Here is a 24,998-nt window from a genome sequence, read left to right as displayed (position 1 = left end):
GAGGGCAATGAAGTTGATTGCATGAAGAACATCTTAATCTGGGTTATTTTGATGCTCCAAGTTTTGCATGAAAGATGAACGTCCCCGGATCGACAGTTGAGTCGGAAATGGGATCGAGATTTATAGGTACTTATCAATGATGAGCTCCGATTGTTTTGACCTTACAAGCAAATAAAATCATCGATGTTAACAGAACATTTGGGAACATCGTTCAAATTAATTTTCTCTGTTATTGGCTAATTTGTTTTTTCTTCATATTTCATTTGCAGCATGACTATGATGTAATCCATTGTTATCGAACACGTCTTTTAGGAAGTTTGCTTAATTTACCAGACATCAAAAGTTGGGAAATTAGTATAGATTGGAAATTTTACAGCATCAAGCAATTATTGCGGGCTGACTTTATGCACGGTTATAGAATAATATACCACTATATGAGTGACATGATATATGATGCATGCGTTTTCTACAAGATCTTATGGAATAATATACTACACCAATTATAGTAGGTCTCGTCATCTTGTTATTCTGATTTCGTTACATAAATTGATGAAATAGACTCTTTACAACCATTCCGTTATATATTGAATTAGTAAAACCGGCAATGATCGGAGTACACGTGTTCGTATTTGTTTTCATAAACGTCTCGTGCTCAATGTAAAGGAGTTTGAAGGAATTTAACATCATGGAAAGAAATAAAAGACCCAATTTGGAAAACAAAATTCGAAGGTGCAACACTGCTGCGTATAACGATGCAGGAGATAGAAGTGGAAATTACTTGTACCCAACATGGACCGGCTCGGATAACAAATGTATCACTCGTGCAAATAGTGAAAGAACAACATACACAAGGCTTAGTCCACCATTACTACGGACTAGACCAAAAAGCCCAACGAAGAGTCACCATCGGAGATCTCTCTCCGAGCTGAAAAGCTTGTCGTGTATGGTAAAGGATTCACTGTATTTTGCATGGCCTTTGGCAAGTGCAGCAGGTGATTTATCTGTCCTTTACAGAAAACAGCTCATTCGACAAAAAATAGCCCTTGATGAAGATGTGGGGTAAGTCATTTACATATATTTTCCAACTTGAACTAATCTTAAACAAGATTATAAGTTAGACTACGGTTTGGGTTTGGGACGAACGCAGATTGGCAAGAAATGGCTTTTTTGGAGGGATGCATTTTGCCTGGCTTCAGACTTACATACCCAATATAACGCATGCATTAGTTTTTGAAATACATAATTTGACATAATATTCATGTTCTTTTCCCTTTTTATATTATCATTATTCGTAGAAAAGTATATTTGTGCTTGTTAAACCAATATTTAGATGATACCCTTGATTCGCCTTGCTTTAATTTACGGCCCAAATTCATGCACAGTATAATTCAATGTTTATGTTTCTTGTGTGATGCTTTTTAAGTCAACAAAGTCTTTTAGGTCTTTTGCAGACCTTGCTTCCATCAATTCAAACCATGATTAGGTTGTCATAAATAATCATGCCCAAATAAGTTATTTAAACTATAAAATACATGCATTTTGAACTTTTTTCAAGAGAATGTAACAACAGAAGATGACGGAATTATGAAAGTATCATACTTCAAAGCGCAAATGCACGTATCTGCATTAAAACGTAAATTTTACGTAAAGGACAAACGTATGATGATTGTGATATAATGTAGGCGTAAATGTTAAATTTTGCAAATATTCGAAAATCTTATTAGTACACGTAGTCTACCCCAAAAGAAATTAAAGTTTTGTGAAGTCATTGAGATGCAACTATAGCTGCAGGTGCTGCATAATCTTATTCATAATGTCTGAACAATATGTAAAGTTTAAGTGTTACCTTTTATGCTACAGGCAGTCCTTCTAGACTTTGAAAGCATATTATAATGTTTAGATAAGTTAACAACAAAACGCACCGTTATATCCAATTTCCAAATGACGTTTGGTTTAAATCAAGATCTTCGAAAGACATGTCTGCAGTGTTTATTGGGGTAGGAAATGTTTGTCGCTGCACGGAACTGGATAATTGCAGATAACTGCAGTTGTTGAGTGTAGGTGTTTCTATCACGCTTGGGTTTGCTCTGATTGAGACTAAACTATCAATGTACTTTCCCACGGGAGACAAATCCAAGACAAAGCTGTGATCCATGCTATTGAAAATTGATTAAGCTAGTTATGGTCACACTTCGTTTTATCATGTTTGAAAGGCTATAATGGTTTTGGCACCAGGTTATGAAACAAATAGACAAAGATATAAGTAGAAAAAGCCACAGGAGTAACTGCATTCAAATCGACTAAGTCAACAACGGAATGCTGAATATATTTTCCGAAGATTGTTTTGAAATATTATCATAACATATAACCAGAAGACTTTCTCAATTTAATGCAGTCATGGTTTAAATATAGAAGTCGAGCACGTATGAACAATTAAGCAGCTCTTAATTGATTTTTGTCCTCTTTGATTTTCCAAGTGTTTAATGGAAAAGGAATAGAAAGCTTATAAATAGGAGCACCATTAGCTTAAAGTTCATGTTGTTTAAAAATATAAACTTACTTGACATTGCTGTACCCTTTAGTTCACAACAAACATTGTAACCAGTAATATATCATTATATCGGGTAAGAATTAAAACATACCAATCATATAAATACTGAAAATTTCGGTATGCTGTTTACATGTTTCAAGGACTAACCTCTCATCAACTGAAAAAGTTCAAGAGTCACAAGTATAAATTGTACATAGAAATACTCAAACCTTGAGCTATTTAGTGTGGACCACATACTTTGATATTATTTCAAAGAGATAAAAAAAAATATTACAACCATTTCTTCATTCGATTTTCATTTAAAGAGACTGTCCTTATAGAAACCAGGCAGGTCCTTTGATATAGGTGCCATATAATAAATTTTATCCACATATTGTTATTACCCAAAGGGAATGTATTACTCGTTATGATGTTAGAAAGAACAGGGATTTGTTTACTTATCGAAAGTTGATGACTCAGAATGTATATTCAAAGTATCCAAAATATCTACCGAATTATGAACAGATCAAAGAGTTATTCCACTTAATCTTTACGTTTGCAGTGCTTTCTATGTACTTTATATCTCATTTATACCAATAAATTAAAATTAAATTAATAAAATAATTCATTTCGTAGAAAACACGATTTGTTGATCTCTAATGGATGAAAAAAAATTGCACGTGTTACCAACTGTCTTTTTCTTGCATGGTCACCACCATAAGTAAATCAACAAGCAACGTTATTTGACGATACTCTTTTTGTTTATACTATTTGCTTGACCTTCTAACGCTCCATAACTGTGGTCTTCTCAGCATTAAGATTTATGACACAAGACACAACTTCAATATCAAAAATGTGCCTTACATGCGCAACAACATACTTGCATACGGTGTTTATATTATATATTTATATGTTTATATATGTTTATCTTTAAACACGAGAAAAATAGCTCTGAATATAACTGAATAGGGGCGTGTGAATATTTTTTTTTATCCATTGAGATATAACAAAATAATTTCACCAATCTGATTACAGTATTTATCTCAAATTAAGTTATTTCACAATTGAATCACTGCGCTATAACAAAAAACTGTCTACTCTGATTTCCTTGAAGGCCATAAATATCTGAAGAACAGACTCATGAGTCAGGGTATGAGGATATGCGTCTCAATAGGTTCAAGTTCTTTTTTAGATATCTGTCCTTGGTTGAAAACACTCAGTTTCTACTAAAATAATTAGTAATACTTCTTTTTTTTGTGAACTATTCTTTGTGCTGATGGTACCACTGATTTACCGATTACGATGCAATAGCATGTAAGTGCTATTTAATCACCACTGTAATATTCACGCCGCTATGGAAGAGGGAGGTTAAGCCTAGATTAAATCCACTATTTCGTTTGAAATGCCTGTATCAAGTCAGAAGCATTGTGATACCAACTGCTCCGGTGGGGTAATATCTATTTCGTCAGATTTATTTTGGACTGGACTTGATTATGGATTGGATTATCATTCGGTAATTTTGTTGTTACCCTTACATTTCACTGTGGATGAAATTTCAGTTATTTCATACCCTAAAAAGACTCCACGCGATGTTGTGTTTAAATGCCCTTCTCTAATGTCAATTTTCTCTGTAAGGATAAACAAAAGGAATAGGAATTCGGTATACTTGGAATTATCAGACATATTGCATTTTTGCACTCTAGAATTAATAACTATGAATGTAACGGTACATACTTGCTTTGCATTTTAAAGTTGAAAAACGTATAAGCAGGGGCTATATAAGGCAACAATAAACTTCTGAGTGTAATATCGGAAGAAAATATCCGAAGTTTCAGTATTGGGATAATTCAAGTAAGTCCAAATTAAAAAAAAACATGGCATTAAGACAGGAAATAAAGACGATCTGCATACATGATTTAGCGAACTGAATTACGTAGATTACACATAAAAACTGTAGATCAGAAAACAAGAGGTCAATAAAAAAATTATAACACTAGCAATATGAACTCCTAACAACAAAATTGCAGTTCCTTGACACGAGTTGCAAATGGGTCCTACTCAAATACCATGGTTTATTAAAAAATGCTGGAATTTGATCTTCAACTTAATTACACAGCAATAAATAAAACGATAAAATTCAAAATTAGTATCGTGCCAAAATTTACTCGAAGATTGCAAAAGAAATGAAATGTATATCTCTTATTTCAACGCTCTCACACGATGTGTTTTGTAACTGAGGACCGTCGTGAATCATATGACCTAGCTCCTCTGAATTTCTCGGATAATTAAGTTCAAAGGAGCTGCATCACTGCAGCTAGTAAGTGTAAAGTTTGGTAGGTAGTCAGTCCGGTTGAAAGTTGATTCTAATTGAAGATATCTTGTTTCACCTATTAGATAGAAACTGCATATGGTTCAATCAAAATGTGATGTCGATCGTAAAACGTCTGAAGTGATGCCATTAACAATGAATGAACATACTCCTGATTAAAAGGTTTATTTGATAATATCTGCGCTCTACATAAAAAGTTCACGTACAGATAACAGTAACGGATCAATTGTGAATTGTATACACCATAGGCTGGAGATGTTGGTACGTTGCTACTAAGAAAAAGAAAGATGATTATTATTGGGAAGTTAAACTCTTCTTGTTTTTCATGAAGTTTCGATTTTAAACGCTCTGTATAACCTTTGTACAAATTAAGGTCTATATATGAAGCAGATGCAGGTGCTATAGTTGTCTCTTTAATTCCAAGTTCATTTGGGTAGATTACATGTATGTAATCCTTGAATCTAAAATTGTTAAGGGATAATATATCGTCAAAATAATGGAAACTGAAATTGAAGGACTGGGCTACTTGCTTCATTTTTTCCTTGTAAAAATCTGGCTTCATATGAATGTAGGAACTGATCGGCGAAGAGTGGCGCACAATCCGTTCCCATAGTTATTTCGATGGTCTGCTGACAAATGTAATGTCGACGAGAAACATTTTAACATCAGACACGGGAGTATTTTTTGTTAGAAGCCGTGTGTTTTTTACCCGAAAATAAGTTTTTTTTCTGCCTAATAATAGATAAAATAAAAGTAAGAAATGTACGTGATATGATTGCCAATGAGACAGTCATCCACCAAAAGCCACGCAACAAGCAATTTGACTTCCACAGGCCACCACATTTCAATGATGGGTAAAACCCATACTATAAAGTAAACTGTAAAAGAATCCAAAAGCAAAAGTAAGACTATCCATGAAAGACGAAAATCGCATTATTTTCGTCTTCCCTGATTTGCAAAAAAGAAAAAAAAAACGTTGTTGAATATGATTACGTAGAGCTGACTTTAGCTTGTCATATTTCAGTGTGGCGTACAAGGTAGAAATCAATTTAAAGTTAGTATGCTACTACAAAAGGTAAGGTTACTGAAAAAAAGACACTCCTGTATTCGAATGCTTGAGAATCCTCATCTGATTCACGCAATTTGTAGAGTAAGCTTATCAAAGTAACTTTTAAGTCCGTCTTTGACCACTGTGAATAAATTTTTTAGAAGTCTTGATACTGGTTTTGTCGTGCATTTAACAGACCTAGCAATATACCTCTGTTTGTAGGACACTTTTATCCACCTTATAATGTACAATTTGGTCAAGTCTTGCATTCACGACTTGCCCATTCACGACTGAAAGATGTAATGAATGTTTCTTCCAGAGTAACATAGAAGTTTATGAGGAAATCTTGAAATATATTTTCTTTTCCTACAATTTTATCAAATTTCTGGTAAACTATGCGACAAATATTTATTTATTGAACTCTGTTTACCCTTTAAATTAAAAAAGTCAAGTATTACTAAATCAATAGTACTAGTGTTATCTATAATAGGAAACATATTCAGAGTAACCTACTGGGAGTAATTGTAACGGCGGCAAGTATAATAAATAAAAGTTGGTTCCAAACAAAAGAAAACGAGCCATAAGTTTTGATTATTAGACGATAAAATAAAATCCGTTTAACGTTTAAATACACCCACCTAGCCATTCTGTTGAAAGATTAACGATGAACATGCTGCGACAGAGGAAAGTTAAAAGAAAGACTTGACGTAATCTAATCTGGAACGGTTAGTCTGATTTATGGCAGATTTGCTTCAAACCAAGAAAGTAGTTCTTATAGGTTATTGTTTGTCTGAATATTTTGCGTCATTATTAAAAAAACCTGCTTTTTTTCAGATTACAATTATTGATAATCATAAGAGGAGGCAGATCAAAGGGATGTTAATCACTTTAAGTCCCTTATAGTGAAAATATGTAATTTCTAAATGGTTCAGAAACCCAAGTTTACTCCAGAGTCAAATACTTTCTTTCATTTTTTCTCTATTGCACTTACCTTTCCTACTAAAAGTCATTATAAAGGATATAATTGAATTGCGTGATCAGATTACTGTTAAAACATTAATATTCGCTATTTTAGTGGCGGACATAAATATTAGCACGAACAAAAAAGTACCTACAAAATTAATTTTTAGCACTTTGGCAGACTAGTATTTTTTTTAAAACCGCGGAAATTGATATTCGCAAATTTGCTCAATCGATATAATCATTGACAAAAATTAGCAACTGTGAAAATTAATTCGTTTACCATATGAAACGTGGTTACTGCATAGGATGAGGAAAGGGGATGGGGAACTAAATATAAACGAGATAATTTTGATGTTGTATACAGTTTCCTTAAAAGATAAATAATTAAATTTGATAATTTGATTTGTAATGGCAGTTGCAATGTTGATTGTTGATAACTAATCGTTAACCGTAAATATTGGAAGTACAATGGGTAATAGCAATGACTCACTTAAACTGTTTGAATAATGTTTCGGTGAGGTATAATGTGTAAAAGGAAAGGAATACAAAACTTACTTGTACTTGGAATAAATGTAAGGGTTTAATTGTCTAATCTTCATCATCATCTTTTGTGAAATATCGATAATTCGAATCACTTTGATTGTCAACGCGTTTGTGATATTAGTATGTGTAATGTATATAGTCATTTACGGAAAATTACACACCAATCACTTTCAGATTGATATTTATAAGAAAATCAAAAGTACAATTTTTCTGCGTATCTCATATGTGACAATGGCTGATACATACACATCAATAAAAACCTTTTACGCTTGATCCATCTTAATATGAGGCAGGCGTAACCTGTAAGAGGAGGAAATTGAATGTATAGATATATTGAAAAATTGTCTTGTTGCTATTGCCTTCCTCTTTTCGCTTTTTCTACACATCTTTATGGTTCTTGTCACGTCTTGTATCTAATGAGTAAGACCAATATTACTAACTTATCGGACTTTCTAGGAAGGCATAGTATAATGGCATATCGGAAACGAAAAAAAAGTATCCAAATTGAAATAATTGAAGAAATGAAGACATGAACAAATGCTTTTTAGTAAAGAAAATATGAAAATACAGAACTTGTAAAGGAAGTCCCGAAAGACGTGACTTCCTGTCAGACTGAAATCAGACTTTCAGTGCTTCCAAATTATAAAATAACTCCGCATCAAATGCCGTAATGAGGACTTCACCCTCTATAAGTATCAAGATACACACTGAACTGTTATATTAAAAGAAACATAGCTTGACAACTATTATTCTTGGAAGAGTAATCAAGGGAACCAAGGTAACAGCGTTAATCCAAAGAATATAATCCAGGGGGAAAGACCAGACATGGAAAACAGACACACACAACAAAGAACATAATGTAAATGAAATCATACATACAAAGTAACAAAAGCAAACGAGCAACTCGGACTCCACTAAAAACTGGGAGCATGGACCAGGTGCTCCGCTAGGGTAAGCGTCCTCTGCTTTTCTGGAAACATCCGTCGTGTTGCTCATAAAAAGTCAATGTTGGAGTTATATTTCAATGTTAATCATGTTAATCATATGACGTCAACTATATGTTTCATGTATCAATAGTTTTTCGGTCAAATTTTGATGTTTAGTGCTTAGTTTGTTTCTCAAATAGTAGTTTTGATTTATTAAAACAAACCACAACCGTATACATTATGCACTTGACAATCAACAAACATCATGCATGAAATCTAGGAATTCGTACGAATATTTCAAATTATAGTATGCTATACACGAGACTTTACATCGGCGGCATTATGATTTAAAATGATTTTTTATTCAATGAATATAGCATGTCGAACATTTTCAGTAAATATTATCAATAAGTATCAGATAGAAATCAAATTTAGGGCTACTTATGGGAATAAAGTGATAAGTTGTTTGAAAAAAACCCCCAAAAAAAACAATGGATAAGGGGCGAAAATCACATGAGAATAAGCAAACGGAAACAGTAAGAATATAAATGCATTTTTGTTCTGTTTATTATGACTATGGTCATGTTTTGTTATGAAATTCAGATAACACATTAAGTTATTTATCCAAAGAATTTCTTTGTAGACAGTGAAGTAATGTACAATTAACATTTTTATCAAATAAGGAAACCTGTCTAGCCACTTTCTCTATTGGAACAACTAGACTCAACCAGTTAATGCCTTAAGGTGTAAGCTACAAATCTCCTTGGAATAACGGCGTTAAAATACGTTCTTGAACTGCTGGTGACACTTTTTAGATAATCCTATATAGCACTTGAATTTACGTTGATGATCAGCCAAGCTTAATATTTATCTCCATTTCTCCCTTTGATGAGTTTGGTATCCCTAGAAACATTTTCCGTCTAAAGTATTGCTTATTTTACATTAAGATACAATGTAGTTTGAGTTGTAAAGAACATTATCTAAATCATTTGGAAAAGAACTTTCATTTGACCATTAAATGTGTATGATCGTAATACCATCTTTCAAAACAAACAAAAAAAAAAAAAAACAAAAAACCAAAAAAGCACAATGACACATGTTTTTTTTCTCATACTGTTCTAGCGTGAAAGATCGAAACAGAGCAGCGAACATCCTTAAGTTCTAGACCCTGTCATGCCCTTGATAGAGTGGTTACTGAACGAACTTATTTATTGACTAATTGTAAGTTAAATATGCAGTCTTCAAGAAAAAGTGGTATTGGAAGGGTCGATACTGAAAATGTTTACACTACACGAAATCTATCATATCATTTCATCTGGTTTATGATTAGCCTGGACGTAAAATATATGTGATTATGAAACTAGAACTAAAATGACAGACCACATGGATATGACTTTGGGGAGCGATAATTTGATCTGGTAAAATCAATATTATCATTCATGCCAAGATGGTAAATTAAACATTTTCTCTTATCTGATTAGTTAGCACAACAAGAACAAACGTACGAAATATATGCATTGTATACCTTGCTACAGAAACTAAATCTGGTGGGAAAGTAAGAATTTAAGTAGCACTCCAGATACGAATCATGCAAAATGTGATTCATGTTTGGAAAGCTTACTTATTCTTATGTTTGACATTTTGTTTAAAATGTCATAGCTAATAGAGAGTAATATGTGCTTTTTCATATAACACGTGCTCTTAGGAGATAAAAATTATTTAGAATGTACTGTAGAATTCAAAATTTAGGGAAATAAATCTGTAAATGACACTAAACTACTGGAATTTTGGTGTGGATTATCTACTAAGAGCAAACAGATTGGAATGAATAATTATGCATTTCATCATAAAGATGTATAAAGCAACTTAATACCAAAAAGTAAAAATATGTGGCTTTTTATGTGTATTGCATTTTACAGAATTTTGCATGATTCTTACAAAGAGTCCTACTTAATTTGATTGAAGGGTGATAATTAACGTACCGAACTGAAAGACAAGCTATACGCAATTGCCGAATGAAGTACTAGCAGCCGAAAAGGAAAAATAATTTAATCAAATGGCAATATCAGTAATTCATATTTAGTGAATACATTCATTATAACATATTTATCATATGGGTAAATGTAAAATACTTACTTGGGTGTAGACAAGGGTTTTCTGTATGTAAATTTAAAAAAAAAATACGAAAACAAAACAAAAAACAAAAAATAAAAAAAATAAAAAATAAAAACAACAAAGAAACAAAATACTAAAAAAAACAAAAACAAAACAAAACAAAAGCAAAAACAAAATTTACAATGCTCAGCTGTTTTTTTTTCTTATTTTTCTGTTATTACAACCAAGCTGATATTTTGAGGTAATATCAGTAGCTTAATGCCCCATACCTTGTGTGATTTTCATGTAAATTCCATTCACACGAACGCTAAGGATAAATTTGCTTTGAAGATACGCAAAATTGACTCATATTAAATATACAAAAACTGTGTAGGTAATGTAAATCAAATCATATTATCCATTTCGTACAAGTTTTGTCGCATTAAGAAAAACAAGATCTTAAATAGTGGTATCTCTTATAGAAATGTGAAATTAATTTCATTATGTTTTCTCAATTTGGTAAACAGATGACACAAATGACATGTCGCGAAAGGTAAGAGTAATCAAGGGAACCAAGGTTATAGCGGTAATCAAAAGAATGTAATCCAGGGACAAAGACCAGACATGGAAAACCGACATACACAACAAAGAACATAAAGTGACTATAATAATACATAAGCGTCCTCTGCTTTTCTAGAAACACCCGCTCATAAAAAGTCAAGTCCAGGGTAGACGAAATAGGAAAGGAAAACTATGACACATTGAATAAATCAGTTTTTATGGTGCAGATGGATACACCTTAGCTATCCACGAGTTCATGATGACGACCATAAAACTTTTGTAGTGATGACTTCAATCTTGTAGCAACATAACCCTGTAAACACGCCTTTACTATCGCAACCGCACAGCAAGATTTCTCCGTGAAATTAAAGCGCTTTTAAGATGGTTGATTTTAGGTGTACTATTTGAAAAAGATATTGTTTGCTATAGTCTGGTTAAGGAAAAAAAAGACGATTATGGTTTATTTACTTCGTGTATAAAGCGTTATGGAAAATATTGCATTAAAGATTAAAATGAGCTTCATATCCTGATGAAACATATATCATTGGGCAAGTTTTTTTCCTTTTTTACCTTTTGAACAAACCATTTGGAGAGAACTTACATTTTAATGATGGGGTTATTGATAGTAGTGATTTTTATACCCGCTACGTTTTGTATAACAGTAATACTAGATATCCACCTTCTAGATCTCAAACAGCATTTTATATCGTATTTACAGTTTTTGTTTGTAAATATATTACTATCAAATTCAAACACACTGAAACAGCCTACAATTTTAAAAGCAAAATAAAAAAAAAAATAAAATAAAAAAAAAGGTAAAACAGATTGACAGTTTGATTAGTATTTATAAAAGCCTTATAAACAAACTATAGTAATATCAAATTACTACGCTATTGAATATCACGAACCTCGGATTATATAACAGTTATAAATATATTATTGCCAGAAGCATCGATAAAATCCATTTCCTACTCAGCGAAGGTGTACTAAAACACATGAAAATATGTTTTTTTTTAGACAATAACGTTACCCATCTGCACTCATTACACACATTAAAAGAAACTATGTGCTTTAAAAACATCATTAAGGAACCATTTAAATACAACTAAGGAGATATTTAAGCACCAATAAGGAGCCACTGAAATCATGGCTCATGCATCCTTTTCTTTAAGGAAACTCATTTTGCAATCTTCGTATCGCTTGTTGCTAAATGACGTAATATTGTTGATTTTCTGTCTAGTTTTATCAACCCCATATTGATATGGGAAGAGTATTTCTACGAAATTCGTTTATTTACGAAGAAATAATCATTTGGAAAAATATCCTTCGAATGACGGGAAAGCAAGCATGTCATTTTGGCGCCCAAACGTCTGAAATCGGACACAAAGAACTTTTGAAAATTTTTTTGAAATGTTGACTATATATAACAGTGATATTTATTTGATCGTATGTATATACACGCATCCTACATTCCGATGAAAATAGATATGGTTTTATTAACATCGATTGTACAAAATTTTACTTCTGCAATTCTCAATAATAGCTATAATCAAATTATTACTAAGATATATGAGATGTGGATTAGCGTGATATTATAGGATTACATAGATATTTGAACAGACATTGGAACAAAATAGATATATTCAGCTTGTTTATACCATTCATGATATTATATGGATGACTGAATTGGCAAGGAAAAGATGATCTTGCTTAATCTAAAACATATAGTCAGTCAAAGTTCCAATCTATTACGAAACTTGCAATACGTAAAGACAACAATAATATTGGGCAGGCATTGCCTAAATCAGCGAGCATCGTGAGCTTTACCATACATGTACCGTCTGTGTGAGACTCGTGAAAATAATAAAGGACATTACAAAAAGGGGGGGGGTGACAGAGGTTTACCCGGATGAAAATATTTGCTTCGCAAAGTCAATATCTTTGTTTATATCTCAGCAGCAAGCGAAATCCATATTTTTATTTGGAAATCTGCCTTGTTAATTAATGGGGAAGTTTATAATCAATAAATGAATAACTTGAGAAGTTTTTTTACCCCAAAATTCCAACCCAATACCCACTTTTATGCTCGCTCTCATCATGCTCGATAACTTTATAGCACTTTGCAATACTTTGCATATTGTATCCCTTAAGGGCATCTCTAGCAACATCCATTTCAGTTTTTTCCCGTCAGATTAATTTGTACAGATACAATATAACACATTCAAAAGACTAGACATGAAGAAAACACACACAACAAAGACCATGAAATAACCAATATAACACGCACAAATAAAAAAGTAAATGAATTACACTAAAAACAGGGAGCTAGGACTAGGTTTACCGGTTGGGTAAGCGTCCTCTGTTCTTATATAATCCCTCACCGAGTTGTTTCTAAATCAGTCCATTACTCTGGTCATGATTTTTTTCTCTCTGAATAATCATACCCATTACATTTTTGCTAATTTCTATAGTAACATGTGGTTGTGCGTTTGCAATAAGTTTAAATAAATGTAACATGTACATTCTATTTCCACTGCAGTAAAATTGATTTTGTCCTGAAAGCATGCTGAAATACAAAAATACCATTCATATAAATATTGATAATGTCGGTATAATAAACAAACTTTTCTAAGGTACATGTAAAATCTTTATCAGAAACATTAGAGTCAAATACATAGGAATATCTACATAAAAATAATTATCAGTATACAAGAAGTATTCAAACAAACAATGTCGAAATAAAGAGCCGAATGTAGCACCGAAAAGGTGAACCTGGTGCAAGCCAATGAATGCGAGCTCACCACCAAATGATAAACTGAAGGGAAAAAATAGACCAATGGCTTGAAAGGTGATCAAATGGAAAAATACCCTGCTATGAAAACTAGACAATGAAAATAGCAGCACAGACAACAACAAACATAAAGTAACCAAAATAACATACACATACAATCAAAAGTAAATAAGCAACACGGACTGCACTGTAACAATCGGCTGCATGGACCCAGTGTACTGGTTGCGTGTCCCCTGTCGTTATAGTAACACCCGCCGATCGGCTCATAAATATGTCACCTTTGGGGTAGACAAAAGAGGAAAGGAAAACTATGACACAGTGAACGAATTTGCCCTCTTGGTGAAGATCGTTACACATTAACAAACCTGGTATTTATAATAACGACCAAAAACTTTTGTAGTAATGACTTGAAGGCAAACGTATTAAGTAACGGCTCATACACGAAGGAGATCGGTTTCTACACCCTTGCCGACAAAGAGAATTTGAATATTTACCCATTTATCATTTTAGTATATCTTTATCTGATTGAACAATTTAGAATAAAAAGCCATAAATTGTTCTATATAATGAAGTTGTTATATGAAATTAACATGAGGCTAAAAGCTAAAACGATGGAAATGAAGTTAATGAAACAGAAAGAAAAGTACATTTGCTAATAACAACTATTTAAAACTGAATATGGTCCAAATATAGAATAAAAACAACCCACAATAAGTCGAAAATAAGGCAAAAAATATTGAATTAAATTTACCGGTGCACCTGGCCATGCTGAGTACGAGTTGCTCATTTACTGTTGTTGCTTTGATCGTATTATTTTGTTATTTTATTTCTTTATTGTGTATGTGTCTGTATTCTTTGTCTGGTCTTTGTCCCAGGATTATAATGTTTTGATTTCCGCTAGAATCTTACATTGTTTCCCTTGATCACTCTTGAGCAATGATAAAATATAACTTCATCAAAACATTCATAAAATACAAACGATTGAATGTCATAACATAGTTTTGATAAAAAGATTAATTGATATGAAACCAATAATGTCGTAAACGAATCAATTGCATAGAATACATGAAGTAGAAATATACTTTTCTGACCAAATTGATAAAGTGTAGTAAAGGAATATATATTTAACTTAAGAAAAGCCAAACTTAATTCTGAGATTTTTGGGTAAGACAAAACAATATGTATATACGAGATTTTGCAGCAGCCAAAACAAAACAAAACCAAAAAGGAAAAAAATGAAGAAGAAAAATGTCAAAAATGTGCTACCAACGTACTTGTCCTTCTTTTTTATAACTGATTTTTTGTTATCAATTGATATATATATATCAATTATGCTGTTTGTTGTTTTTAACCTTGATCTCCTTGGTTTTACCATCAAATCTAGTGTTATGATCTCATAGCTATTGAGATCATGTTCGGATGTTAAGAATTACATGTAAATGACTTTGTTTTGTTATTCATCGATTCATGATACTCTATATTGCTTTATAGCATTTATCTAACAATGAACAAAACCAATAGTTAGAAAAAACCACTCGATCATTTCACAGAAAACACTAATCAGGATTTTATCATAGGAATATCTAATGAATAAAAAAAAATGAGTAAGTTTTTCGTAAAAGTCTTTCAAAAAATAGACAGAAAGTAATTCTTGTATGTCAAACCAAACGCTCACTTGTTCGGTTCTTGTTCCAAAACAGATACAGATCATCACACAACCAGGTTTAGTTTTTCTTTTGGTTGTTGCCTGTTTTAGAAAACATATAGATTATAAATGAAATTAAAACATTGCAAGAGTTATCGTTCTTGATTCGGTTTAATTTGGTAGATTTTAGTTGGTGATGAATGTTTGATTATAGTTATGTACAAATATAGCTTCTGTATACCAGTTTACACTGTCTATTTAGTGAGGTTTTCAACACCACGAATTATCTCTACAAAAGGCAGTGAGTTTTATATAACCTGGTATATATATTATGATTTTATGGACTACGCGATTAGAGACTGATTAGATGCATGTTGAAGTGCAACGTTATATATACACCACCATATAACGATTTTTAAACTGAAGTTGTTGCAATTCTGAAACTTTTGATGGAATATAAGAATTACATCATATCATAAACGGGCCAATAAATAGAGAACATGTTATTTCAAATTGTGCCCCTCTACCCACAGACCTATTCCTTCACGCTTATGAGGATGAGTTAACAGTTAATATCGTTTAGCCAATCCTTTCATCTCAGTTTGCGCTATATGGATGGCGTATTATCATTCAAAAGAATCTAGTTTTGGGGATTTTATACATCGCATCGCGTCAAAGAACTTGAGATAAAAGATACTACAGACACTGTAAAGTCAGCCTCATATTTTGACCTACACTTAGATTGATGGTAAATGATAACTAATTACCAAACTATACGACAAACGCGATGACTTTTCATTCTGTATTGGCAACTTTCCTTTCATCACAACTCATACGTTATACCAGAGCTTGCCATAACTATGTAGACTTTTGGTACCGCGGAAGAAAACTTACACTTAGTCTTCTGGAACAGGGTTATGTTGCTACAAGATTTAAGTCATCAATACTGTCGCTATCTTGAACTCGTGGATCGTTATACTTTATCCATCTTCACCATGAAGTTTGTCTGTTTTCCATGTCTGGTGTTTGTCCGCGGATTACATTCGTTTGAGTTTCACTAAAATCTTGGTTCCCTTGATTACTCTTTCAAATGTAAACATCCGAGAAAATATAATAAAATTGTCAAAGGAATTTTTTTTTCAGAAACAATAGTCTAAACTTTGGGAATAGAGTAATGTAATTGGCTTGACTTATGTCATCATGTCAAAAGTACTATATCTGTTACATATACTTATATAACTTAAAACTTTTTCGATATGTCTATCTCAACAATAAGACAAGTTTTTCACCATCACGTAATAGTTTTTTGTTCAATGATCATGCGCTGTGCATTTTATATACATGCACGCAGAAAGTGTGAGACCTCACATTGTCTATTCAGCAAGTCTAATGTGGAAGCTAGATTACTCGTTTATCAGTTTGTTTCCAATTTATTGTTTATAATATTTTAATCTCCCGTTTTACTTAAATGGTTTGTTTTTCTCTTGATTTAAGAGGATGTCCATGCAAAACCCATGCAGTGGGTGGCACATGACCAATTTTGTTTTTTAAATGTTTTTCACCCATATCATATCACTCAAAGTTGAATGTTGGTTTTTGATTAACTGCAACGATTAAAGAGAAATGAATTACATAGAAAGCATTGAAATTCATTGAAATAAAGAGATAACTCTTTTTCTTTTTCAAAATATTTTTGCTTACTTAGTGAACTTTAAGATCATTTCCTGCGCTATCCATTGCCGATTTAAAAAAAAATATTGCACTGTTTGACATACATACATATCATATATACATTACATTGGAGCCAAGAAAATCTGTGGAACAAAAATTACCATGAGACGCCCATGCACATGTATCATAGGAACGGACAGGTTTTTAAATGGACAGTCCCTTATTTGTTGCTATCATGCATTATTTTAGTTGTTTCTATAGTTTTGTTTTAACCAAGTTGGAGACAGTATAAGTTTCATACCACATGGTAGACAATAATACATTACACTCCTAGATAAAACGTTAGTGTCCCATTTAGCAAGATCGATTCAACCCAGGACAGTAATTAGTATTTATGACAAAAAACTCTATATAATTGATTAATGTGACTTCTTCCTTCGTTTTATGTTACTCCGATTGATTTCATTGTGTTGGTATTCACGAAACACTATGTCTTTTTTTTGTGAATTACTGTTTTGTTGTCAAGAACAAGCAAATTAATGCCAGTTAAGTTCATCGTGGTTAGTATCGATCTTGTACAAGTCACCTTTGAAGACAATTGTATAATGTTTCAGTACAAAAATACAAATCATATAACTTTAGCACATTTCATTATGATGTGCACCAATTTCAATAAGTAACCTCTCATTAGCAACCTTAGAACCAGATGCAATTGAAGATGTGAAAACAAAATAAATTGTATACAAAAAGTATTCAGATCGGAAAAAAATATCAAAAGAGCAAGCAAAATTTAATAGACTAAAGCGAGCATTTTTCTTTACAACACATGTTTAACGTGAGGTAATATAAAAACTTTATTATACATGCTTTATAAAAAGTATATGCAAATACTACAATATTCTCCAAAAGTCTTGTCCGACCCTCAACATAAAAAATATTTTTTAACCATTATGGGCCTTATAATTCAACACTTTTCATCAATGATTCCCTATTTACCGACTATAAATTCCCTCATATCCTGAGTGTCGATCCCTATATTCAACCCTCTTCCACTCACCTTATTTGTATTCTCTGATTACGTGTTCACATTTAATTTACATGAAATATTTCCTCATTGGCTCGTCGCTAATCATGTTAACTTATTTTTTTTTTTAAATATAAAAAAGTGTTTACATATATTTTACTCTCATTTTAATTGAATTTCTCAATTCTTATTGGAATCAAAATATCAATACCATTTAAAGTATCAGAACTGTTTTGCGGATGGTTGTTATGTCTATTGAAGATTGACTCATATTTAGATAGTATTAGATGTAAACATAACAGGAAGAGAATGCCAATGTTTACTATCAGTTATAAGTTAAACTTAATGACGCAAAGAAAGTACATACAACCTTTGACCTGTCTGCTGTAAACAGCTAAATAACAACCTGTTATTTACTATGGAACATGGTAAGGTATATCCAAAAATTCACTATTCTTCGGCAATAATATATAGATGATATTGAATGTGAATATCACGATCATTGGCCGACCATATGATGTGACACTATACAGACAAAAAACAAAAAGTTGTGAACAGCGGTTTGATAGAAAATTAACTACAACGTTCGGATATTTCAACATCCTTGTGCTTTGTGTGTGATTTTAGTAGTTACTTTATATTTTTTTATTTAATATTGTTTTGCTCATGTCATAATTCTGTTCTTTAATTTGATAAAGATTAAGTTTAATTTTATCCCGCGAATTAATTTTCCTTCCCGTGTAAATCGGATGCATCTCATTTTCATTTGACAAAATGCTACATTTACAGACAGAGATTCGTATGTGTGAGGAATGACTCATTCTGCATTTTCAAAGGTACTTTTGGCCATTCTTTCATTGAACAATGAGTACAGCCCCTTTGCCATTTTACTGGACACAATTTATGTAAAAACTAATTTGATTTTTTTTAATCTGAGCTGATCTTTTTTTTTGTGCGACGTTAAAACATGTTATGTAACGTAAACTTTGTCATGATATCAATGATTAACTGGTTTAGTGTGGACATCGTCTTTGTCGTGTGTGCAATTTTATTTTATAGAAGTCGCGAGTAACAAGATTGCCTTAAGATATTTAAGTAACAGTTTTAAAAAAAACGCGAGTTTTCATCATTCAAATTAATATAAACAATCCTCGTATAGCCATGGATACAGTATGCGGTAATCTTCCATTTACTGAAAATTTTCTGTGATATTATAAAAAACTTTCGGTGAAGGAGCGACAACTTTGTGGTGGACGCGTAGTGAACTGCTAAATTAATTAATTTATGTTCATTTTCCAATCAAATGTTTTAATCTATTTGTGTACTGAAAGACTGGTTAAGTATTATACACATTTAAAATTAAACTAAATACTTCAATACATAACAATTAAGTCAAAGTTTTGTACCATCTTGTTTTGTAAGGTACTACCCCCCCTCCCCCCAAAAAAAAAATAAAATGAAAGAAACCAAAATGATTTGAATTCACTACTGACCGTTAAAGTAAAAGCAAGGAGATCATGATTTGAACGGAAAATAGGGAATCCATAATCTGCAGACAAAGACGAAACCTCGAAAACAAACAAAACATAAAAAAATAACAAATTCATCAACATAGAAACTAAAACAGAGCACGTAATTCACAGTAAAACTGTGATTGTGGACCAAAGTGAGCCGGTAGGGGTAGCATCGTCGTTTTGATACTCCCGTCGAGTTTTATATATAATGTCAATTCCGGGTTAAAATGCAAAAGGAAAAAAAAATAACATTGTGACAGGTTATCTCTTTTCAGGATGAAGATTAAAAAATGTTTCAAAATAAAAAAAGAAGACAAAACATATATTGTTTATGTTGAGGTTAATACATTTACTTTTTGATCAAATCTGGTAATAAATGGATATTTGAGTTATCCCGCTTATCGCTAGAAAGCGATATCCATCAAGCATTTGTTACACATCGGCAGATTTCAAATACTGATTCATTCTCGTGTTATAGATAAATTCAGATAGCCTAAAAAGATTTAGAACCTAAATGATGTATTGTAAAACGTAGAATTAATAAAAAGGCACATCTAGACAGGATAGGTTTAAACATAAGGCTGGGTTAACTTAGGAAAGTAGTACAGCTTTACAACAATATTTTAATTTTTTTCATAACTATGACCCAAACTATGAATTTGTCATAGATTTTCGTGATATAAAAAGACCAAGAATGAAGAAAGACGATAGAAAATCATCCACTACAATAGGTTTTGTAAGTGACATTCTAGGTTCATATTCCTTTCCGCAATTTCCGTAGTATGTTTTGAAATCCGACGACCGATCTGTTTACTTTCGGATTCCTTACACGCTGCATTACAGTGTACAATCTTCCATTTTAGGATTGATTTCTTCACATTTTTATCATGTACACAACTAGATATTTATCATTTTTATCGATATTGTTACACGAAAAGTTGTTTTGCTTTTAATGTAGAAACCAACCCCTTGTAAATGACGAATCTCCATGTATTTGAATGGTAGACGAAGATTAATTCCCATTTAACTAAGGAGACACATGACGAGACTGACATACTGTACTGAAAATATATCAGTTGAGATGAAATAAATGTACCCAAGTATAAAACGACAGGAAATACCCCCCTACAAAAAAAAATACTAAAAGCACAAAAAAAATTATCAACAAAACAAAAACAAAAACAAAAAAACAAAAACAAAAACAAAAAAAGAAGGAAAAAAAACAATCAAAACAAACCAAAACCAAAATCGAAACTAACAATTTAAACTAACAAAAAAAAAAAAAAGCAAAACAAAACGAAAATAGTGACATAAAAGAGACTATGATATATTCAACAATCTTTTATTTTTGATATTCAAGGCTATTTTTGTGTGATATACATGTATATTTATCATTTTGAATTTTTGAATAGGATACAGTTTTTATTTAATTCATATCGTGAAGGCCGGAAAAGGAAATGAGGTTAAGAGAAATAGGTAAAGAGCCATGGAAAATGAGGACAATACATGTGACATTACGGTAATGACCTTTCAAGAGATGTAGTGTTTATAAGTGTGCGTAAATAATTGGCAAAAAACATGTTACACCAAATGTACAAATTAAGGAATGTAACCTGCATTACGACGAAGTTGAATGAATTGATATTTTATGCCTTTTACATTCTAATATTAATTAATTAAAATTTATTATATTTTTTGAAACTTTGAAGATGTGAGTTATTTCTTCGAACAACACTGGGAAAATGGTTACTTTGTGTCACAGGTTAACTTCCTGTCAGACTAAATCGAGCTTTCAGTGTTCTTAAGGTCATATGTTAAATTCATATTGATTAACCCTATGGGTACTTTCACCTATATCAAGAAATACATTTCGTAAGCCAGGAGTATAGTCCTAATACTTTGAAGGTGATTAAAAATTATTTCTGTATGTATAGTCGTAAATCAAGGTTTGATGAAAAAACACATTTGTTAAAAGTGGAATACCAAAGTGTCATCGGATAAACTGAGGACAAAAACAAACTTAAAGACAAAATACACGTGAATACTAAATAACATGTACAAACGTGATGACTTTTCATTCAGAATTGTCAACGTTCCTTTCATCTGTATGGAGTGTTCATATCACAATTCATACGTTATGCCAGAGCTTGCCAAAACTACGCTGACTTTTTGTATCGCGCTAGAACTCTACCAAATAGGCTTCTGGAACAGGGTTATGTTGCTACAAGATTGAAGTCATCAAGACAGAAGTTTTATGGTCGTCATCATGAACTCTTGGATCGTTATGGTGTATCCATCTGCACCATGAAAACTGATTTATTCAACGGGTCATAGTTTTCCTTTTCTCGTTTATCTACCCCGGACTTGACTTTTTATAAGCAACTCGGCGGGTGTGGAGTCCTAGTTGCTCATTTACTTTTGTTACTTTGTATGTATGATTTTAGTTACTTTATGCTCTTTGTTGTGTATGTCTGTTTTCCATGTCTGGTCTTTGTCCCTGGATTACATTCTTTTGATTACCGCTATAACCTTGGTTCCCTTGATTACTCTCTCAATATATAATACAAAAAGAAAACAATAAAATGAACAGCAGTAACTCACCTGAAATCTGAGAGTGAACTCAGTTTCACCTTTTGTAGGTCGTAAGTTCTTTCTTATCAATAAGTAAATGTCACACAAGAGCTTGTATTAAGTTGGAAAACAACTCAGTGGAAAACAATTGATGACATGTAGTGTGTTATTTATATTTTCTGTCCACTATTTGCAATAAATATGCCCAAACTAGTAATTCACGGTATTGGTTTTCGTTTTAAGACGGTGCTTCTTCTCCGATGGATTGCACAAGGCCCAGACAACTAGTAATTTACTTAGACTGGTGAAGTCAAATGATTCAAGTTAATTAAACTGATTATTATGCAATTCATGAGTATCGACGCTGATCTGTTAAATTTTCATGAAAATTAAATTAAAAAATTCCTATTGTTAACTAATAAATCCAATTCATTATTAACGTCATGAAGTGAGAGTTAGAATATAAATGATTACAATGTCCGACGAAAGCCCAAATTTGGGACTTTTCCCCTATAATTTCAATAAAAAATACACAGAAGAAGAGAAGAAGGCACCAAATGTAAGCAAATGTCAGAAAACATTGACGAACGATTGTATTTGCAGATAAAAGACAAATATTTCTGAGGCAAATCTAATGGTTTCTTTATTAAAAAAAAATATTAAATATTTTCTGTTACCATTGTGCAAACATAAATTGACAAGACAGCATGTTTCGGTAATTAGAAAAAAAGCATCTTAGTAATATTTACGAAACATTCTTTTTTTTAATATGCAGTACTCGTATCAGTACAAAAACTGACCTCACGAGAAAATCGGACATCATCGGTAACAATCAATAAAGTCTGCGTATGATCAACACAACCCATTCCTTCAGATAGAAGATTTTTGCAAGATGGCTATTCATATATATGCCGAGTGGTCTAGGGCGCTGGACTTTGTGCAGGCGGTGTTGCCATAGATGTCACAGCGGTACGAGTTGGAGTCTCGCGGAGGGAACGACCAAAAATGTGCATCGCAAATTTGACAGTGTATGATCGTTGGGAATTTTTCAGACCTTTCTATATATAATCTGAAAGATTTCGGATTTTGCATAGCCTTGTGCATTTGACAAAAGCGCATTTTGCATTAAAGGTTATTTATTTCTGGTTACATGTGTATGGTTTTTAATTAGAGCCTACTTTAATGCTAAGGCGGTCTTTCCCTTTAAGGAATGCTTCAAAGTACAAAATAACATGGCCTGCGGCATTATTGCTGTTTGAAAAAAAATATAATAGAAAAGACAATAGATTGGTAGGTTGTACTAATCAAAAACTGCTTTGCAGTCAACTGTTTTGTTATACTGATATAACATTATTAAATGGACTGAAGCCGAACATGATTCCTTAGTTAGCTGTATATCATTTTGTATTTTGTATTATTGTGTATGAATGCATTCCAATAATTGAAACAAAATACTGAGAATAATACATTAAAGGAGTAATCAAGGGAACCAAGATTCTAGCGGAAATCTAAGGAGTGTAATCCAGGGACATAGACCTGACATGGAAAACTGACACACACAGCAAATAACATAAAAAAAAAAATAACCCAACTAATACATACAAAGTAACAAAAGTGAATAAACAACTCAGTCTCCACTAAAAACTGGGAACGTGGACCAGATGCACCGGTAGGGTAAGCGTCTTCTGCTTTTGAAACACCCACCGAGTTGCTCATAAAATGTCAAATCTTTTGTAGACAAAAGATATAAGGAAAACTATGACCCTTTGCACAAATCCATCCTCCTTATGCAGATGGATACATCATAACGATCCCAGAGTTCATGATGACAACCATAACACTTCTGTAGTGATGACTTTAATCTTGTAGCAGCATAACCACTCAGAAGCCCAAAATGCGTGGAAGAAGTCTAGCTCTATACAAGAAATCTGCGTAGTAGTAGACAAGTTCTGGCATAATTTATGAGTTGTGATAGGAAAACTTCGTACGCAGGTGGTGAAATAATGTTGCCACAGATGAAAAGGAAAGTCGACAAAACAAAATGAAAAGTCATCGCGCTTGTCGTATAGTTAAATCAATATTTTTACTTTACCATCGATCTGTAAGTGAAGGCCAAGATATGAAACTGTCTTTACAGTGTTGTATCCTTTATCTCATTTTTTAAGGGTAGGTGCCATGTATGAAACACCCGAAATTAGGATTGTGTAACGACAATACGTCATCTATATATTTATCAAAATCATTAAAGGATAATAAGGGAAACTATGAATCGAGCAAAAAATAGACTCACAACAAAGAACGTGTAATAATCCAAATAACACGTACATTACGCTTTTTCGTGACAACGAATTTTCACTCTTGGTGGGAGGATTATTCAATAAAGTATCCGCTATCAATTGGGCACTAATTGTGCCCCTCTCTGTTTCTATATTTATTTTGATCGGATTCATTCAAAGTCTTGTGAAAGAAAACAGGTTAAAGAGGCTAGATCCTTTCATTTCGCATATCGAGATATTGACGATGTTCTCTCCATTAATAATCCATTAATAATCCATTATCAGTTCACTTATCCACCAGAACAATACATTAAAGGGACTACTGATACCGGTTCCTTCGCGTAATTCTAAGATCAAATATGACGACAATTGTCATCTCAGTACAAAATATATGACAAACATGACGATTATGATATTTAACTACAGTTTTCCATTTCTTGTGCAGTGATACACCAGCTACCCATGCATTTATTTCTCAATTGTTAAGGTGTGTCACATCTAGTAGCGACTAT

The 24,998-nt window shown here is 32.4% G+C and overlaps 1 protein-coding gene across 2 annotated transcripts in view; it reads left to right on the top strand.

Moving 5' to 3' along the window:
* The first annotated feature begins 471 nt into the window (after positions 1-471).
* Positions 472-24,998, top strand: part of LOC148612156 (GTPase-activating Rap/Ran-GAP domain-like protein 3) — a 216,886-nt gene continuing 192,359 nt past the window's right edge. Inside the window, exon 1 of one of the 2 annotated variants that reach the window (XM_088593323.1) lies at positions 472-1,059. In XM_088593323.1, coding sequence (XP_088449449.1) covers positions 686-1,059 — 374 coding nt within the window. In that variant the 5' untranslated portion in view covers positions 472-685. The remainder of the gene's footprint in view (positions 1,060-24,998) is intronic. The other variant, XM_088593322.1, reaches the window with a different exon arrangement.

Source organism: Perna viridis, chromosome 7, assembly GCF_037379345.1.
Source record: "Perna viridis isolate PV_CMFRI_1.1 ecotype Kerala chromosome 7, ASM3737934v1, whole genome shotgun sequence".
NCBI lineage: Eukaryota > Metazoa > Mollusca > Bivalvia > Mytilida > Mytilidae > Perna > Perna viridis.
The sequence above is the reverse complement of the archived record's forward strand: the minus strand, read 5'-3'. Positions and strand labels throughout refer to the sequence as shown.